This window comes from Garra rufa, chromosome 1 (assembly GCF_049309525.1).
Source record: "Garra rufa chromosome 1, GarRuf1.0, whole genome shotgun sequence".
In the NCBI taxonomy this organism is placed as follows: Eukaryota; Metazoa; Chordata; class Actinopteri; order Cypriniformes; family Cyprinidae; genus Garra; species Garra rufa.
In genome coordinates, this window is record NC_133361.1 from 42,142,997 (window position 1) to 42,162,812 (window position 19,816).

Below are 19,816 nucleotides of genomic sequence, written 5' to 3' on the forward strand. Positions count from 1 at the left end.
TTTGATGTTTCTTTTTTCATCATGTAAGATGTTAGGCAGGAAGTTCACGATGTTCTGTTCCATACAATTAGTAAATGGAGACCAAAGTCTCTTAATCTTAAACAATTACAAAGAGTCCCATTGAAGTAATCTATATTATTTATATTCTAGGTCTTCTGAAGTGTTGGGATCAGTGAAGAACAGACAGAAATATCTTCTTGTCCACCTTTGGTCTCAAACCTCAAAGTCTAATTTTAAAAGTGTTTTGATGCACCATATTTGAATACTGTACAGTCGTGGCCAAAAGTTTTGAGAATGACAAAAATATCAGTTTTCACAAAGTTTGCTGCTAAACTGCTTTTAGATCTTTGTTTCAGTTGTTTCTGTGATGTACTGAAATATAATTACAAGCACTTCATACGTTTCAAAGGCTTTTATCGACAATTACATGACAGTTATGCAAAGAGTCAGTATTTGCAGTGTTGGCCCTTCTTTTTCAGGACCTCTGCAATTCAACTGGGCATGCTCTCAATCAACTTCTGGGCCAAATCCTGACTGATAGCAACCCATTCTTTCATAATCACTTCTTGGAGTTTGTCAGAATTAGTGGCTTTTTGTTTGTCCACCCGCCTCTTGAGGATTGACCACAAGTTTTAAGATCTGGGGAGTTTCCAGGCCATGGACCCAAAATTTCAACGTTTTGGTCCCCGAGCCACTTAGTTATCACTTTTGCCTTATGGCACGGTGCTCCATCGTGCTGGAAAATGCATTGTTCTTCACCAAACTGTTGTTGGGTTGTTGGAAGAAGTTGCTGTTGGAGGGTGTTTTGGTACCATTCTTTATTCATGGCTGTGTTTTTGGGCAAAATTGTGAGTGAGCCCACTCCCTTGGATGAGAAGCAACCCCACACATGAATGGTCTCAGGATGCTTTACTGTTGGCATGACACAGGACTGATGGTAGCGCTCACCTTTTCTTCACCGGACAAGCCTTTTTCCAGATGCCCCAAACAATCAGAAAGAGGCTTCATCGGAGAATATGACTTTGCCCCAGTCCTCAGTAGTCCATTCGCCATACTTTTTGCGGAAGATCAATCTGTCCCTGAAGTTTTTTTTGGAGAGAAGTGGCTTCTTTGCTGCCCTTCTGGACACCAGGCCATCTTCCAAAAGTCTTGGCCTCACTGTGGGTGCAGATGCGCTCACACCTGCCTGCTGCCATTCCTGAGCAAGCTCTGCACTGGTGGCACTCTGATCCCGCAGCTGAATCCTCTTTAGGAGATGATCCTGGCGCTTGCTGGACTTTCTTGGACGCCCTGAAGCCTTCTTAACAATGCAGTGGAAAGATTTTTTTCGGGATTACTTTAATTTTCATGGCAAAGAAGGACTATGCAATTCATCTGATCACTCTTCATAACATTCTGGAGTATATGCAAATTGATATGATAAAAACTTAAGCAGCAACTTTTCCAATTTCCAATATTTATGTAATTCTCAAAACTTTTGGTCACGACTGTATATTTAAATGCATTAAAATAGTACTATAAGTAGATTAAATACTGACTACCATTCAGAAGTTTAGGGTCAGTGAGATTTTATTCTGTGTATTCCGGTTCAAGACAGTTAGGGTATGTGGAAAAACTCCCATCTCATTTCTCCTCCAGCTTCAAAATCACCCTACATTGCTGCAGAAGTACAGACCCAGTGTTTACAAAGTGAACATGCAAAGGAGGTCAAACGCCCTTTACAAAAATGGTAAAACAGCGATGTGGGCCGATTTCAAAGTTGTAGGAGAAAATGAGATGGGAGTTTTTTTGACATACCCTAACTGTCATGAATTGGAATACACAGAGTTGACGCAGAGCTAGACAAGACTAGTGTTTGAGGTTAAAAAGTATATAAATTGTCATTTTTTTTAGAAAATAACTGATCAATTGCGCTAGATAAGACCCTTCGTCCTTGGCTGGCATTGTTTAGAGCCACTTGAAGCTGCATTTAAACTACATTTTGGAAGTTCATACTCAGGGGCACGATAGTGGTGAAGTCTATTATATGGAGAGAAATCCTGAAATGTTTTCCTCAAAAAACAATTTCTTTATGACTGAAGAAAGAAAGACACAAACATGTTAGATGACAAGCAAGTGTGTACGTTATCTGTACATTTTTGTTCTGGAAGTGAACTACTCCTTTAATAATTATATTAATCAAGGATGCATTTAATTGATTAACAGTAACAGTAAAGACTTTTAAATTGTTACAAAGTTCTATTTCAAATAAATGATGAACTTTCTATTCATTAAATCCTAAAAAGAAGTGTAGCACATCACAGTTTTCACAAAATAAGCAGCACATCTGTTTTCAACAATAGCTGTGTTTCTATCACCCTGTTTTTATACTCATTTTGAAGTATCGCGTAAGAAACAAGTAATGGAAAAACGAAAAACTCATGGGACGTTAATGCGATGTCATAACTGACTAACCAGCGGACCGATCTTGTTGCACAACATCTGAAATGTAGTTATGGTCATTCTGAAATCTCAGATGGTAGTCTGTCGTCAAAGTATTTCTGTATAATTGCCTCCCAGAACTCTCTTTCACAACTGTGTTCCCAATGAGCAAGTAAATTATTAGATATGAAAATTATTATATGGCTTCTCCTACTTTTTTTATGAAATTTATTGACAGTTTATCAGGAAATTACAAGTTTGTTCTCTTTGACTTGATGGATGGAAACAGTGCTTATTCACAAATGTTGTATGTAGTATTCCAGTTTTGCACAAAAATTAAATTCTCAACTTTGGATGGAAACTTTGGAAATGTTTCTTGAGCAGTAAATCAGCATATTAAAATGATTTCTGAAGGATCATGTGACACCAAAGACTGCTGAATGGCTGCTGAAAATTCAGTTTTACCATCACAGGAATTAATTACATTTATAGAAAATAGAAAACCGTTTAAATTGTATTTCAAAATATTACTGGTTTTACCAATTTTTTTATTAAAAATGCAGCTTTGGTGAGCGTAAATGACTTCTTTAAAAAAATGTTACAAATTTTACTGACCACAAACTTTTAAATGCTAGTATATGACATTTTAGTATAGTTTACTCTTACTTACAAAATGGCTATATGGTTTTAAAAGACTTGGTGCACAAGTCAAATGGAACATTTTATAATGTTCTTTGACTCTCTGACTTTCAATGAATGGAAAACAACAGTCTCAAAACTCTGCTAAACATCTTGTTTTGTGTTCCACAGAAGACAGAAAGGGATGTGACTATATGGTTTGTAGCTCTAAGTGTTATACGCTGAAATGTTAACGTAATTTGCCTCTGCTTATCTGTACTGTTGCATTCATTCATCAGCTATAATCGGTGATGTTATACTATAGAGGCCGTTCTCACACACAAATCCTGTGAGTGTCCTCTATTGATCTGTTTCCTGGGTCAAAGTGCAGAAAATCACACAGCGCACCAAGACCAAAAGCAACCAGCAAGCCTGTGTCATTCAATCCCTCACAATCCCCAGATGAAGGCAGCCAGCAGCTCTGGAGAAGATGATTGGAGGAATGATGAATATCACCACTCTGCTCCTCCTACCCGTGACAAGACTGTCAAACAGTTACGTTTATGATCCTTTCTAATTTCCCCACACCATGTATAGTTTATTACAGGGGCTCTATGATCATTTAGCCTTCCGTTATAGAAGGAGAATGCAGAACAGCTCTTAAAAGGGATTTCGCTCTTGCAGATGTGCATCCCCAGTAGAGGGTCAATTGTGTGGGGGAGACAGGAGTTCCAGAATAGCATGAGTACTCCTACACACACACCTGCCAGTGTTCAGGTAGAAAGAAGCAAAAGCAGGAGAGAGAAAGCAAGCAATAGAGAAGAGAAACGGTGAGAAATGAGATGTGGAACAGACTGTTCTGTTGCACTCTGATCACTGCCGTCACATTCAACCTGCTTTCAGAGCTGAATCAGAATGAGGATGATTCAAGTGGTATTCCACCCGGGCCGTCTCCCAATCCAATATTAATAATGCCCCTGAGACCCTCATTATGTTCCCTCCTGTCTGAGCGGCAGAGGAGAATTTTGTCCTCTGATTCTGGCAGAGGTTGTCTAGATGTCGCAAAAAAAAAAAAAAAAAAAAACGATCCGCTGTTGCGACTGCGTGTCCTGCATTTGAGAAGTTCAAAATGAGAACCGGCTTGCCAGTACATTAGCTCTAAATAAGATCATTATTCTTCAAAACAAATGGCTTCTGTCATTGTTTAAATGGACAGTGCATCCAAAAAATGAAAGTTCTGTCATCATTTACTCACCCTTATGTCACCTATATTGCTTTCTTTTTTTCTGTGGAACTCAAAAAAGATTGTTTATAGCAGAATGTTCAAGCCACACTTTTCTAACTGCTAAACGGATAAATGCAAATGTAAACCTGTTCATTTGGCTTCAAAAGACTTGGAATGTAGTGCACATATAATTTGGAAACTTTTATGATGCTTTTATGGTGCATTTTTTGGAAAAGCATACAATTTTAGAATAATGTGGACATAAAATGTTTTCACAATTTGGAACTACCCTTTTAAAAGATACACTACCATTTAAAAAGTCAGTAAGATATTTTTAAATGGAGTGTCTATTTACGAATACATACTTTTTCGCATGACACGAAATACCTGCTGATAAGTACATATTACTGCAGTTTCCAACAGAAATGAACACTAGAGGTGGTAAAAGAGCAAGCACTTGTAATCGTTTTCGTACACAGTTATGATTACAGCTTCATATATTTCACTTTCCGGATGTAACAAGCTTGTTTGGTAGCTAAACTGACACGGTATTGGACTTAGGATGCGGAATCGTTGGGTACAAATCCGGTGAAAAACATGACTCACGAGGAAAGAGTTGAAAAAAACAAAACAAAAAAAAAACAAGCCAAAACGGCATGTTTGTGATTGTGTCTTTACATCACATTTGCTTTTTTATGTACTATTGAGTAGGTTTAGGTGTAGTGCAGATGGTACATTATTTTAAAACATCATGGAGCATTAGAGTTATAGCACCACTTAATTCAATTTCAAGTCAGAACTGCGGTGGCACGTACAAAACCAACGTCACATAAAACGTACTATATGTACACATCTGTTCCCGGGGAAAAAAAAAACCTCTTTCAGCACCACTCAGTGGACATTTCACATCGAATATATCACGAAACATACATGGCGGTACGTATTGCGCATCTTACAATAAAGTTCCCCAAGTACGTTTTCGTCATGAGATCAGGATGCTATTTACACACAGTGCAAATCCGCCTTGTTGGCAGAGGTGTGGTTGGGCTAGTCAACATAAGATAAGATGGCTAGCAAAAAACAGCTCCAGTGGTGTAGCTGGTAAAGCAAGTCGCGCAGTCTTTTTGACACAATCGACCCGAGTTCGAATCCGCCTTTTGCCAAACTCATTCTTCTCGCTTTTCACATCTCATATCACATCAGAAAGGCATTTATATAAGAATTAAGAAAATAATCTAAAGTTAAAAAATAAAGTATGTGTAGGGAGGGCTTTAGTGTCCCAAAAAGGCGGCATCACTTAATAATTTTAATAAAAAAGATAATTTACACTATAAATACATTATTATTGCATAATGTTTTATAAAGTATCATAATACTGAGGTGCAGATAATTACAACCTGATATCATGACGAAAACGTACCTGTGGAAACATTTTCGCAAAATGCGAAATACGTACCAGCATGCATGTTTCGTGCCACATTCGATGTGAATTGTCCACTGGGTGACGTTAAGAGTGTTTGGTATTTTTCCCCGGAACTGATGAATGCACATATGGTACATTTTATGTGATGTTGGTTTTGTCGCTATAACTCTAATTCTGTTTTAAAATAACGTACCATCTGCACTACCCGATAGTATGAACAAAAGTGAATGTGATGTAAAAACGCAATCGCAAGCATGCCGTTTTAGCTTATTTTTTAATCTCTCATCTTTCAGCTCTTTCATTGTGAGTCATGTTTTCACAGGATTTGTACCCAAGGTTTCAATATCCTAAGCCCAATTCCGTGTCGGCTGAGCTACCGAGCAAGCTTGTTATCTCCGGAAAGCGAAATGTATGGAGCTATAATAATAACTGTGTATAAAAACGATTACAAGTGCTCACTGTTTTACCGCCTCTAGTGTTCATTTCTGTTGGAAACTGCAGTGATATGTACTTATTGGTATGTATTTCACGTCTTGCGAAAAAGTTCCCAGAGGTACGTTTTCATCAGGAGATCAGGTAGGATATTTCTCACTATTTGGAATAGTATAAATAGCAGAAAACACTATTTTTATATAGTGTAAATAGAATCTATTGCTATTTGCACGATCACTAACAAAATATGCTATTTACACTTTGCCTCTTTTTAAAGTTTTTGAAAAAGTGTTCACTATTTATTTGATTAAACATACACGAATACATTATATTATGTATTAATTTGTCATTGTCTATTTTAATATTTTAAACTGTAATTCATTCCTGCAAAGCTGAATGTGCAGTCTTTAGTGCCACATGATCCTTCAATTTTTATAGCAATGAAATGTATTTACCATCACTTTGTTCAAAAATTCAATGAATCCTTGCTATTTAACTACCTAATTAACTTCTGTAAACTTCCAATAATAACATTTATCATTTTATCAAATGTCACCATATACTCACTTTGGCCCTTTAATGTCATAGCTGAATATATATATAGCTAGAAATATGACACCTCAAAACTGCAGTGATCATCTGATGAGAAAAGGCATTGAATGAACAGCTCTTCTCCTATAAGTTAACCTGAGAGGATGTTTGGCAATGGAAATGCTGGCTTCCAGTTTTTTTCCCCTTACTGTTCATCACATCACTGGTGTTTATAGGATAAGTGGATCATAGTATTGAAGTGTTACAGAGGGTGGGCATGCCAAAGAAAAAAATGGTTGGGTTTTTCCTTTGGTAAGTGTACAGCTGGCTGATTGTTTTGGGGGCAAGTAGCCTGTGTGAGCAAACTGAAGCATGCAGTAGTGTTGTAATACTGCGTAATTCCACTCTGAACCTGGGTCATTAGCTGGGCAGATCCATGCCAGGCTAGTAATCCTTATCTGATCAGTTTATGAGCGTAATCCGTCTCTACAGCAGCGGAGGGTACGACTAAGACCCACGGCTTGTCAGTCTATATCCAACATAGAAAAATATGACATTTTCTAAGCCTAAAAGTCTCACACATGAGCATTTTGATCACAAGATATGATTTACAAATACTAGAACAACGTGGCCGCATTGGTTCAGTCAACCTGGATGAACACCGGACATGAGACCTCACACACGGCTGTTTACAAAGAGCAGATTTGTGAGCATGAACTAGTGAGAGGTGAGAAAAATGCAAGAGTATTTTTCACCCCTCCTGCTGAGATGGCGCTGGTTATCTCTTCAAACACACGCTTTGGCCGCATGCGAATGGAAAACTTGCGCAGGAAGTCCATTCATTAGCAGCAGCCCCCCTTGGCCCGGAAAATATTCACAGCGACTCAAAGCATTCGGGAGAATGATCTGTCTTCTTGGGAAAGTTGCTGTCGCAGAGATTCGAAATGATAAGTGTTGGGTATGCGAGGAATATAACTGTGCCTCTTTTGTCACTGTACTTTGCTGCGCTGTTGCTGCGCTCTCGCTGTGCTGTACCCTCACATCCATTGTTAGCGTAATGAAGATTAATAACGCAGATTACCTGTAGTTCTGCTGAAGTACACTTGGGTCTGAGTCACTACGGTAATGGTGGCCCACCTTATATTCTAGCTTGTGTTCTATCATGGCAGAGTTTGTTCATGTGTACATGCAATGTCATGCTGATTCATATTTGCTTCCACTCACTATAGGGACACATTGTAATCTGCAGTGGCACTATAATGGCTCCGTGGGTGTCCAGAATAAGACCTTAACAAGCTGTCATCTTTCACTGAGAGGTGCGATAACTGCAAGTGCATTGTGCTTTGCTTTTGTGTCGAAATTTATTTTTAAAAACTCGGGCCTAATTATCTGGTTTGACACTCTTTGCTTTGTGATTGAGGATGGAAATAAAAAAGTTATAAGCTGAAAATGTGCAGTGGCCATTAAAAGTATTTGGACGTTTAAGCCTAGTTTAAAAGTGTATGAATTGTATTAGATAACAAGTCGAATTAAGTGGCATCCGCAAACAAACTTTATTGCCGAAGTAACTTTACATTTCTTACCATAAATGTGACTTTTAATCAGCTGGTTTCATGGTAATGTATGATTTTCCAGTCAATTTCACAGGTGTTTTACCTGTGATTTAAAATACCCAGTGCATAGTTTGTTTTAGGCTTGAAGGAAATGTCAGTAAACGTAACCGAAAATGTACTAGTAATTTTCTGACATTACATCATCCATTTCTCTACAGATTGTTTTCTAAGAGGTGTGCATTGTGTCCTTATTTGTGTCTGTGTCCATTATCTTATCATTTAAAACAAACAGAAACTTCCTGTTTTTCTTGTGCTTGTGCTATTTATTTTAATATATGCCTCTTGGTTTTTTATCTAATGGCATCCATATGTTTTTAAGTGTGCCTCTAAGGTGTTCAAACATACTTTTTTAAACATTATAAGTTCATTAAGAACAAAATAGACCTGCTGACATTAGAATTAAATGCAAATACTAAAAGCAACTCTAATATATCTAAGAATAAAGAGTGAATGAGCCATTAGCCATGAGCCAGCTACAAGAATAGCTTAAAGATTCTCTATAAACAAGGCTCTCTATAAATTATTTTTGCAGCTTTGCTCAAAGCATTATTGACACTGACGTTATTTTAAGAATTTTACATTTTAATGTTCAGAAGTTTGGAATTGGTTATATTTAGTTAGTATTACTTTTATTAAGCAATGATGTATTAAATTTATAAAATGTGACATTACCAATGCTACAAAAAATTGGTAACACTTTATTTTAAGGACTAATTCTCACTATTAACTAGTTATTTATTACCATGCATATTACTAGCATGTTAGCTGTGTATTGGTACTTATAAAGCACATATTAATCCCTTATTCTGCACTGGGTCAATTTTCTGAAATTGAGATTTATATATCACCTGAAAGCTAAATAAATAACCATCCATTGATGTATGTATGGTTTGTTAGGATAGAACAATATTTGGCTGAGATACAACTATTTGAAAATCTGGAATCTGAGGGTGCAAAAAAATCTAAATACTGAGAAAATCACCTTTAAAGTTGGCCAAATAAAGTTCTTAGCAATTCATATTACTAATTAAAAATTAAGCTTTGATATATTTACTCTATGAAATTTACTAAATATCTTCATGGAACATGATGTTTAGTTAATATCCTAATGATTTTTTGCATAAAAGAAAAATTTATAATTTTGACCCATACAGTGTATTTTGTTGATTGCTACAAATATACCTGTGCTACTTAAGACTGGTTTTGTTGTCCAGGGTCACATATTTTAGATCCCTTAATCCTACCCCATACCTAAACTTAACAACTAATTTACTAACTATTGATAATCAGCAAATAAGACGTTTGTTCAGGAAAAAATATGTGTTCCCTATTCTAAAATATTACCATTAATTTCAAATAAATGCTGTTCTTTTGAACTTTATATTCATTAATGTATCCTGAAAAACTGTATTCCACAAAAATTTGAAGAAGAACAGCTGTTTTCAACAGTGATAATAATAAGAAATGTTTTTGAGCACTCATATACATTACACACTGCATGAACGGCAATATTCGAAATGCCATAATAGGGGCACTTATCACATATTTGACCCTAGACCACACAACCAGTCATAGGGGGCAATTGAAATCTAAAAGCTGAATAAATAAGCTTTCCATTGATGTATGCTTTGTTAAGATAGTATGATATATGGCTGACATACACCTATTTGAAAACCTGAAATCTGAGGGTGCAAAAAATCAAAATATTGAGAAAATCGCCTTTAAAGTTGTCCCAATGAAGTTCTTAGCAATGCATATTACTAATAATAATGTAATATACATTGGTTCTTTTCTGTTGCTCAGTAAGTTATAATGCATCTGACTGAGCCAAGATATGCAAGTCTTTTTGTAGGTGTGATTCTCTGGATTGGTATATAGTGTACTTCATACGTGGGTGGGTGTGAGAGTAGATGTGATGTTAAATATCTGAAGCATTGCTAATATTGCTGAGGACAGTCCGGTGAGGGTGTTTCCCCTCTCTCATCAGTTTGGAGCACTCCAGGGACAGATTACACTAACACTCTTGCCCACCTGCATGCTGTAAATCTATTCCTCCCCAGCAAATCATCTTCTGCACTGACCACTGAGATTTACATCCCGGCCTGCCTACACACAGTCTATGAGATGGCAGTGCAAGACGAGCTCTGAGAGGCGGCACCTGGTTGATGGATACAACCGTGTAGGTTGAGGGATAAGTGTTATTTACTGTTGCAGCTAATTGCTTTTGTCATAGTCTGAGCGTGAGATCTGTGTGAGCCTGAACTGAGAACAGAAGAAACAGAGATGCTTCACATTCAAGCAGCACAATCCTCTTCTAATTAAGACCTATCATAGACCCACACCTAATTTTGCAAATGAGCTGACTGTAATCAACAATTTAAGTGTATGTTCTGCTATTTAAGTGTGTTGTTTAGTGATCACTTTGCCTGTTTAAGAGGGTAGGATTTATTTTGTGACACACAGAAAGGCAAATTTCAATTCTGCTAGAGTATCAGTTTATGAGCTGAACTGAATCAAACCGTATTGCTATTCCAAAGAATTTGACCTCGGTCTGCAATATCTGTGTAACTGAGAGCTAAAATGAATCATAAATTACAACTGACTGACTACCATGTGGAATTTTGTGGTGCCAGTGACACACAGAGGCACTGCATTAGAGGCTATTAGGAAATATTTTACATGGAAATGTTCATCAGAGTCATTTCATGAAGCCCCTTTTAATCCTAGAGATTCCTACACATCAAGGTTGTAAGCCTTGAGTCTTTCGGGTCATTTGACAGACAAACCTTAAGGATAAAATGAAAGAGCAGCTGTTAGGGACAAGCTCAAAGATGTGGTCAAAGTCACTCGTCTTGCCTTAATCAACATATGGCTGTGAGAACTCATGCTGTCATAATGATGATTAAGATCAACATCCAGTCTGTCAGTATGCCTTGTAATCTAACACATTTGGCTGTATATAATGCTACATAGATTTTCCTCTATAGATCTTCCCGTGCTTTAGATGCACCAAAGGATTTGTACAGATAGCATATGGCCGTGTACCTCAGAGACCCAGGCCTCTTCCTAGCCTTGGTGAGGATGAGGATTTGTTATGCTCTGTGACCTCACAAGGTGACATTGCTAGGCCAAAGTCAGCAGTCAGTGCAGCCACTGAAGCATGACAGGAAATCAACAGTCTGTGTATGTTGACCTGACTTACACAGAGCCATTCTGAACACGGTGCATGCGAGTAGCGATTTTTTTACCCAGGTGTTACCCAGTGGAAGTCCCAGTAGTGCACACATGCATTTATCTGCTTTTACATCCATAACTTTCCCCTGTGGGAAAATCCTTCTTAAAGGGATATAGTTAACCCCAAAATGTAACTTGCGTCATCATTTACTTATCCATTCTTAAAAATAAAGGTTTCAAAAGGGTGGTTTCACAGCAGTGCTGTAGAGGAAGTATTTTTGTGGCCCTGGACCACAAAACCAATCTTAAGTAGCACAGGTATATTTGTAGTAATAGCCAAATATACATTGTATGGGTCAAAATTATCGGAAAAAATCAAAATTATCCAAAATCATTAAGATATTAAGTAAAGATCATGTTCCATTAAGACATTTAGTACCTAGTAGACATTTCTACTGTAAATATATCAAAATGTTTGATTAGTAATATACATTGCGAGAACCTTCATTTGGACAGCTTTTTTTTTTTTTTTTTTAATATTTAGATTTTTTTTGCACCAAATATTGTCCCATCTTAACAAACCATACATCAATGGAAAGTGTATTTATTCAGCTTTCAGATAATGTATAAATCCCAATTTTAAAAATTTGACCCTTATGACTGGTTTTGTGGTCCAGGGTCACATTCGGTTCCTCTAAAAACCTTTCAGTGTACAGTTCTTAAAAATCTTAAGAACCTTTTTCCTGTTTGTGGAATGAAAAAAAAGAATGTTTTTTTTTTAAATGTCCTTTTTAAACCTGTCTGACTCACTTTCTTCTGTGAAACACAAAATAAGATTTTTATCCATACAGTGATTTAGTGATTTTATCCCCAGATATAATTTGTGTTCCTCAGATGAAAGAAAGTAATTTGGAATGACATGAGGGTGAGCAAATGATGACATAATTTTTTATTTTTAGTTGAACCCAAAAATAATCTTTTAAGATGGTAGCTGTGGTAGATGGTTTCTAGCTGGCCTAAGATGGTCATTTGCTGGTCCAAGCTGGTCATGCACTCTTAAAAATAAAGGTTCATTATTGGCATCAATGGTTCTATGAAGAACCTTAAACATCCATGGAACCTTTTAAATGCAGAAAAGGTTCTTTAGATTTTTAAAATGTTCTTCAAAATGGTTCTTTTAGGAACTGTTCTCTGATGGTTCTTTTGGGAACCAAAAATGGTTCTTCTACGGCAGGGGTTCTCAACGCTGGCCCCAAGATCCATTTTCCTGTTGATTTCATCTCCAACCCTAATCAAACACACCCGAACAAGGTAATCAAGGTCTGTAGGATCACTAGAAAGTTACAGGCATGTGAGTTTGATCAAGGTTGGAGCTAAAATAGATCTTGCAGGCCAGAGTTGAGAACCACTGTTCTATTGCATCACTGCAAAAACACCCTTTTTAAGAGTGTGAGCTAGAGCATAGCCATCTTAGACCAACAAGAAACCAATTAACAACACATTTAGCTAAAAGAGATAGCATTGTGTTTGGATAATCTGGGAAAGTAGACCCTGTTTAAGATCTTTACGCATCAGCTTTAGTATTGTGCGCCGCTGTCGCTGTCCGTGGTTCTGAATGCAGCGCCGCTGAACCACCGTGAGAGCAGCAGGCCTAAGATGCGTTTCCCTAACAACCGACGGGAACACGTGTGCACATGCTGAGATGGACCCTCTAATGCAAATGGGTGACCACTGAACGTCATCGGGTGGATAAAAGAGAGAATGAGAGAGTTGTCTTACCTTCCAAGCAACATGTCCTCCACAGTCCCGAATGGGTCATCACCTCTTCGTTCTTCTTGCTGGTCTCGTTCTCGTTGTTGCTCTTGATCTTACACACGCCGCGCGAGTACAGCCAGTAGTCCGTGCCCACCGCGATGGTCATGAGACTGAAGGCAGCGAACGCGCCCACCGTGGTCAATAACATCTGAACTCCGCGGTCAAACACACCCATGTTTCCGCATTCCATGAAAGGGGGACCCCCTTTCCTTTTGATGTATAGGAAATAAATATTTGAAAATTTACGGGACCAAACCAAATTAAAAAAATGGGATATATTTGAGCGAAAGGAGGGGGAAGGGGGAGGATGCGGTAGGAACCTTATGGTTGCGTTTGGGTGAGAACCGATTAAGGAAGAAATAGGTGAGCCTTTCTGGCTATTTCGCTTGTTTTTGGAGTGGAACGGTACGCTTTCCGCACTGTTCCAACAAAGAGCAATTTTGCCGTCCTAAATCGTTTGTCCTTGTCTTTTTTTCTAAACGAGGTAAGATATGCAGCAGCTAGTGCTACAGCTTAAACTTGCACGAACATTCACGCCGCAAAGCCACTAATCAAAGATAATAATTAATTGCCGAGGCCTTTAATAATGGCCTGAGCATGTCATTCAAACGCCACTGCAATTAAGCCAATGTTGAACAATTCTCGCTTTTAATTATGACAATTTAGGCGCGTAGATTTTGATGTGTTAGCAATTGAGGATAAATACTGGTTTAGGAAGATTGTGGAATTGAGACTGGCGTTGACAGAGTAATGGAAGGCTAATATATCTAAACAATTCGATGTGTTACAACAACTGTTGACCTACGTAGCTGCTTAACAAACACGGTCCTCTCTTAATATGGCTAAGCAAATCCTAGTCTATTCTAATCAAGGGGGAAAGACGCAGAGAGAGAGAGAGAAACAGAAAGGACAGGGAAAGCTCTATTGAAGTGCAGGAGCAGAAAAAATATAGGATAGATGGATGGATGGCCAGGATAGTCCAGTTCAAAACCAACGAAAAGAATGTCCAGGTGAATCTAAATCTGCTGCTGCCGCTCTCGCATCAATTTGACAAATCAAGTCAACGATGGAATGAGAAAATTCGAAACATAAATGAGCAAAAATGGAATAATAAAATAAAGCACTACTATATATCCTTTTTCCTAAAATTCTGATCCCCAGTTTCCATATGTATCTCCTAGCTCTTTGAAGGTCTCTTCCGAAAATGGCAATCTGCTGTTGAATATGGTGCCGTCGAAGATCCGGTTAGAGCAGGGAGCATCCAGCAGAACGAGCCGACCATTACTCGTCATAGAGCCGGCTAGAGGAGACCGAGAAGGCGGAGGCGCCGGAACTGCTGTATTCTACACCCGCCACTGATGCTCGCTTATCCAAATCCGCGTTGGCTTTCTCGCACCCAGAACCGTCCCGCTTGCAGAGCCCTTGCGCCATGTAAAAGACAAAAAGACCTGAGAATGAGGAACGTGGTGTGCTGGGAAACGAGGATACGGGTCTGCTTCGGTCCCCTTTGCTTGTGTGCTAGTGAAGATTTGGGTGAGGGATGTAGGCAGGCGTGCTGTGGCTCAGAAAGAGGGAGGGAGAGAGAGAAAGAGAGAGCGAGAGCGAGAGCGAGAGAGAAAATTATACAACAGAGAAGGGATGTGCGGCGACAGAAATGGGTGCAGTTAAAACTCTCATTTGAACCGAGCGAAACATACGGATATTTACTTACGGTTTCGGACGAATATCGTCGATTTGAATCGATACTTACATGCCGACTAAGGGTGCTGGGTTGTTTCAGACTAAATGTTATGTGGATTATGTAATCAAGCTTTTTGACAAATCAAGTTCTTTTCATTATAATAGCCTACGTTACATTATAAGATACCGCTAATATGGTCAACTATCATAAAGACGTTTTAAAACACATTTTTGTTATTTTGTTAATTAATTATTTTAAAATAAAATTCATATTAAAAATATGAATAATGATAGGACTATTTTGTGTGATACTGTTACTAATCTTGACGAAAAGCGCTGGATAAGCGTACTGTTGCTATGGTTACCACTTCAGTCAAGCGTCAGCACACTCCTTTAGCATATTGCAGCCTTTGATAAACCAATTCTTTCTGGTTCTCGAATCTGACTGGCTAATAAGAGCACTATAATTAAAAAAAAAACACTGTTTTTGGGTCACGGAGTGTATAGGTTTTCAGGATGGAATGTTCTTGTTTATATTTCAAATATGCAGTTTGTTAACATATTTATATTCATATTAATTCATATAGACGTTTTTCCTAAACACGGAATTAAGTCCGACTCTTAAAGGAACACTCCACTTTTTTTGGAAATAGGCTCGTTCTCCAACTCCCCCCGAGTTAATAAGTTGAGTTTTACCGTTTTGAAATCCATTCAGCCGTTCTCCTGTTCTGGCGATATCACTTTTAGCATAGCTTAGCATAGATCATTGAATCCTATTAGACCAATAGCATCACGTTCAAAAATGACCAACGAGTTTCGATATTTGTCCTATTTAAAACTTGACTCTTCTGTAGTTATATTGTGTACTAAGACCGGTGGAAATGCAAAGCTTCAATTTTCTAGGCTGATAAGATTAGGAACTTTAGGAAAATAATGGCGCTTTTCCACTACACAGTACCAGCTCGCCTCGGCTCGACTCGACTCGGCTCTGTTTGGTTTTCCACTGTGTAAAAGTTGTACCTGTACCTCTACAATAGTACCTGGTTTGTCATATAGCGACGCTGCAGGAAACTGCCGTGACGTAATCTTCTACGCGACACACACCCGCTGTCTGCACCTCCTCGTTTGACCACGGCGTATTCTTCTGAGTTGTCATAATATGTAATGGATTGGATATGTCACGCAATCTCTGGCCAAACTTTTTAAAAATGGTGGGGTTATTCTGGATACTATTGCTGGCGCGTGCAATGATGACGCAGTGAATAGTGACGATTCTCTCTGACCAATCAGCAGTCTGCTGTGTTTTCAAGTCACATTTAGTATCGCCTCAGCTCGCCTCAGCTCGTTTGGAACCTCGCCGGAGGTGGTACGAAAAAAAGTACCTGGAAGCCGGTACAGGTACAACTTTTACACAGTGGAAAACCAAACAGAGCCGAGTCGAGTCGAGCCGAGGCGAGCTGGTACTGTGTAGTGGAAAAGCACCATAAGGCTGAAGCAGGAGCAGTAATACCACGCAGCACATGTGCAAATGCTAAACTAGCTGGGAACTCATTTCTGATAATACTCCACCTGCTTTGGCCATATTACGGCAGAAAACTTCCTTGACTATTACGCCAGAATGGGAGTGTAGTTCCTAATCTTATCAGCCTAGAAACTCGCAGCTTTGCATTTCCACCGGTCTTAGTACACGATATAAAAACAGAAGAGTCAAGTTTTAAATACAACAAATATCAAAACTCGTTAGTCATTTTTGAACGCGATGCTACTGGTCTAATAGGATTCAATGATCTATGAAAGTGATATCGCCAGAACAGGAGAACGGCTGAATGGATTTCAAAACGGTAAAACTCAATTTATTAACTCAGGGGGAGTTGGAAAATGAGCCCATTTCCAAAAAAAGTGGAGTGTTCCTTTAACTGAAAGAATGCTTTGCATTTCCGGTCTGCATTGTTTCTAGTCAAATTATCGTATATTTCGAGCTAATAAACTAATGTTAAACCTATTAAAATGTTTTTAAAAAACACATGGCTCCATAGCGCCATCACTTGGCAATGTCGCAATGACCGTCATTTGTCACTGCCTCACTTTGAGTGTGTAGATGACACGAAGCTGAGGATGTTAGCTACATTAAAAACAGATGGACGCTATTTGAATGGGTTCCTATGGAGACCGGAACAGAAAAGCATTTAATCTGACCTTAGAATTTGTAATGGCGGCGCGCATCGTTTACTCAGGAAAAAGGTCTATAGATAACATCTATATGAAAATTTGCGTCGGTGTTAGCGGCTGTTCAGTGCTCATGAACCTGCTGAGAGCAGCCTCACATGAATGCCGTCAATTGAATATAAAAGCACGAAAACTGCCAATCTGGGACATATATCTGTAATAGAAAACACTATTCAGTGGTCGCACCACATGATATTTGGTCGCACCAATTTAGTCAAAATTTACAAGCACAGAATTGGCCACCTGAACAAAACAAGCTTGCTTCCCACAAAATGTCACTATGGCCCGGTTTCACAGACAGGGCTTAGGCTAAACCAGGATTAGGCCATAGTTCAATTAGGACAATTAAGTAATTTTTATAAACATGCTTGCAAAAAAACATTACTGGTGTGCATCTTAAGACAAAACAAAGGCACTGATATATTTTAAGATCAAACAGTGCAATTTTATTTAAGTTGAAACAACCCAGACTTACATTTTAGTCTAGAACTAGGCTTAAGCCTTGTCTGTGAAACCGGGGGTATGGAACTTAAATGTTCAAAACAAAAATGTTCATTGATTTTTTTTTTTTTTTTTTTTTTTTTGAGGTCATACCACATGATATTCAAATGTGGTAACTACATACCAGCCAATTAAAAAGGTTATATTTTTCCAAATTTGAAAGAGAGTTACAAATCTGCTTGATGCTTTCATGGGTCCTTGGCATATATTTAAACAGATTTCAACATAAAAGTCCCAAAATGGTAGTTTCTTGATGGTCGCACCACATGATATTTCATAAAATGGAAATCATTGGACAAAGTTTGTTTGTATATTATGATGGAAATATAAATACAAATGCTTTGCAATTGTATACAAGATTATACAAGATTGGAAATCATACCAAATAGTGCAGAAAATAAGTCTGAATAAATTTAGGGTAATTTCAAAGATGTTTTCAAATTATTAAATTATTGTTTCAAGTTATGACCAGACAGGCGCACCACATGATATTTAATGAATAACTGAAAAATTACAAATAACTAATGTTTTTTTAAAAGTTAAAGTGAATATAAAAGCAGTAACATATTACAATTTGTAAGTAATCAATAAATATTAGGGCTAAAATTTGTAATTAATTACATGATATTTCGATTAATTAATCTAATCTGGCTGTGAAAATACCCACAAAAGATTATTTAAAGCTATTATTGTGTTAAATGAGAAAGTAGCAAGTGGACATTGCAAATAGTAGCTTTAGAAACAAATATTTTATTTGATTCAGCATAAAATTCATTACACATAATCATTTAGGCTGCAACAGCCTACGGTAAACTATGGAACATAAAAGAAGATAATTTGAGAAACATCTCAGTATTTTTTGTTCATACAATGAAAGTCATTAGTAACCAAAACAGCTTTGTTACCAACAGTCTTCAAACTACCTTCTTTTATGTTCCACAAAAGAAAGGTTTGAAAAGACATGAGGGTGAGTAAATGACAACAGAATAAAAATTTTTGGGGGTGAACTATCTCTTTTAGGTTTTTATTTTTGAATATTATTATTTATAATAAAATTATATTCTAAATAAGAAACTAAATCTGCCAGCAGGTGGAGGTTAATGTCTTTATGAGTCATTCATTCGATTTGTTAAAACAGCGGATTGTCTAATGGGCTTTTGAATCAAATTGGTTCACAAGATTTGTTCAAAACATGGATTCATTCAGAAACTAAACACCATTCACACACACACACACACACACACACACACACACACACACACACACACACACACACACACACACACACACACACACACACACACACACACACACACACATGTTGGGTTTACATGTTTTATGGGGACATTCCATAGGCGTAATGGTTTTTATACTGTACAAACGATATTTGCTATCAGCCTACACCTTCCCTACACCTAAACCTAGCCCTCACAGGAGACTGTGCATATCTTTACATTCTCAAAAAAACGTATTCTGTATGATTTATAAGCCTTTTGAAAAGTGGGGACATGGGCAATGTCCTCATAAGTCACCCTCTCCTTGTAATACCTATGTCATACCCATGTTATTACACCAATTTGTGTCCTGATATGTCACAAAAACAAGGTACACACACACACACACACACACACACACACACACACACACACATGTTGGGTTTACATGTTTTATGGGGACATTCCATAGGCGTAATGGTTTTTATACTGTACAAACCGTATTTTCTATTGCCCTACACCTACCCTACACCTAAACCTAGCCCTCACAGGAGATTGTGCACACTTTTACTTCATGAAAAAAACTCATTGTGCATGATTTATAAGCCTGTTTCCTCATGGGGACCTGACAAATGTCCCCACAAGGTCAAAATCTACTGGTATTCCTATCCTTGTGGGGACATTTGGTCCCCACAACGTGATGAATACCAGGTACACACACACACACACACACACACACACACATGTTGGGTTTACATGTTTTATGGGGACATTCCATAGGCGTAATGGTTTTTATACTGTACAAACCGTATTTTCTATCTCCCTAACCCTACCCTACACCTAAACCTAGCCCTCACAGGAGATTGTGCACACTTTTACTTCATGAAAAAAACTCATTGTGCATGATTTATAAGCCTGTTTCCTCATGGGGACCTGACAAATG

The 19,816-nt window shown here is 38.0% G+C and overlaps 1 protein-coding gene across 1 annotated transcript in view; it reads right to left on the reverse strand.

Annotated features, from left to right (window-relative positions):
• The window catches only part of cacng2a (calcium channel, voltage-dependent, gamma subunit 2a), a 106,445-nt gene extending 91,644 nt beyond the window's left edge, over positions 1-14,801 (reverse strand). The window contains exon 1 of the mRNA XM_073832442.1: positions 13,217-14,801. Within this exon, the coding sequence (XP_073688543.1) occupies positions 13,217-13,442 (226 nt within the window). The 5' untranslated portion in view covers positions 13,443-14,801. The remainder of the gene's footprint in view (positions 1-13,216) is intronic.
• Between the last annotated feature and the right edge of the window lie 5,015 nt (positions 14,802-19,816).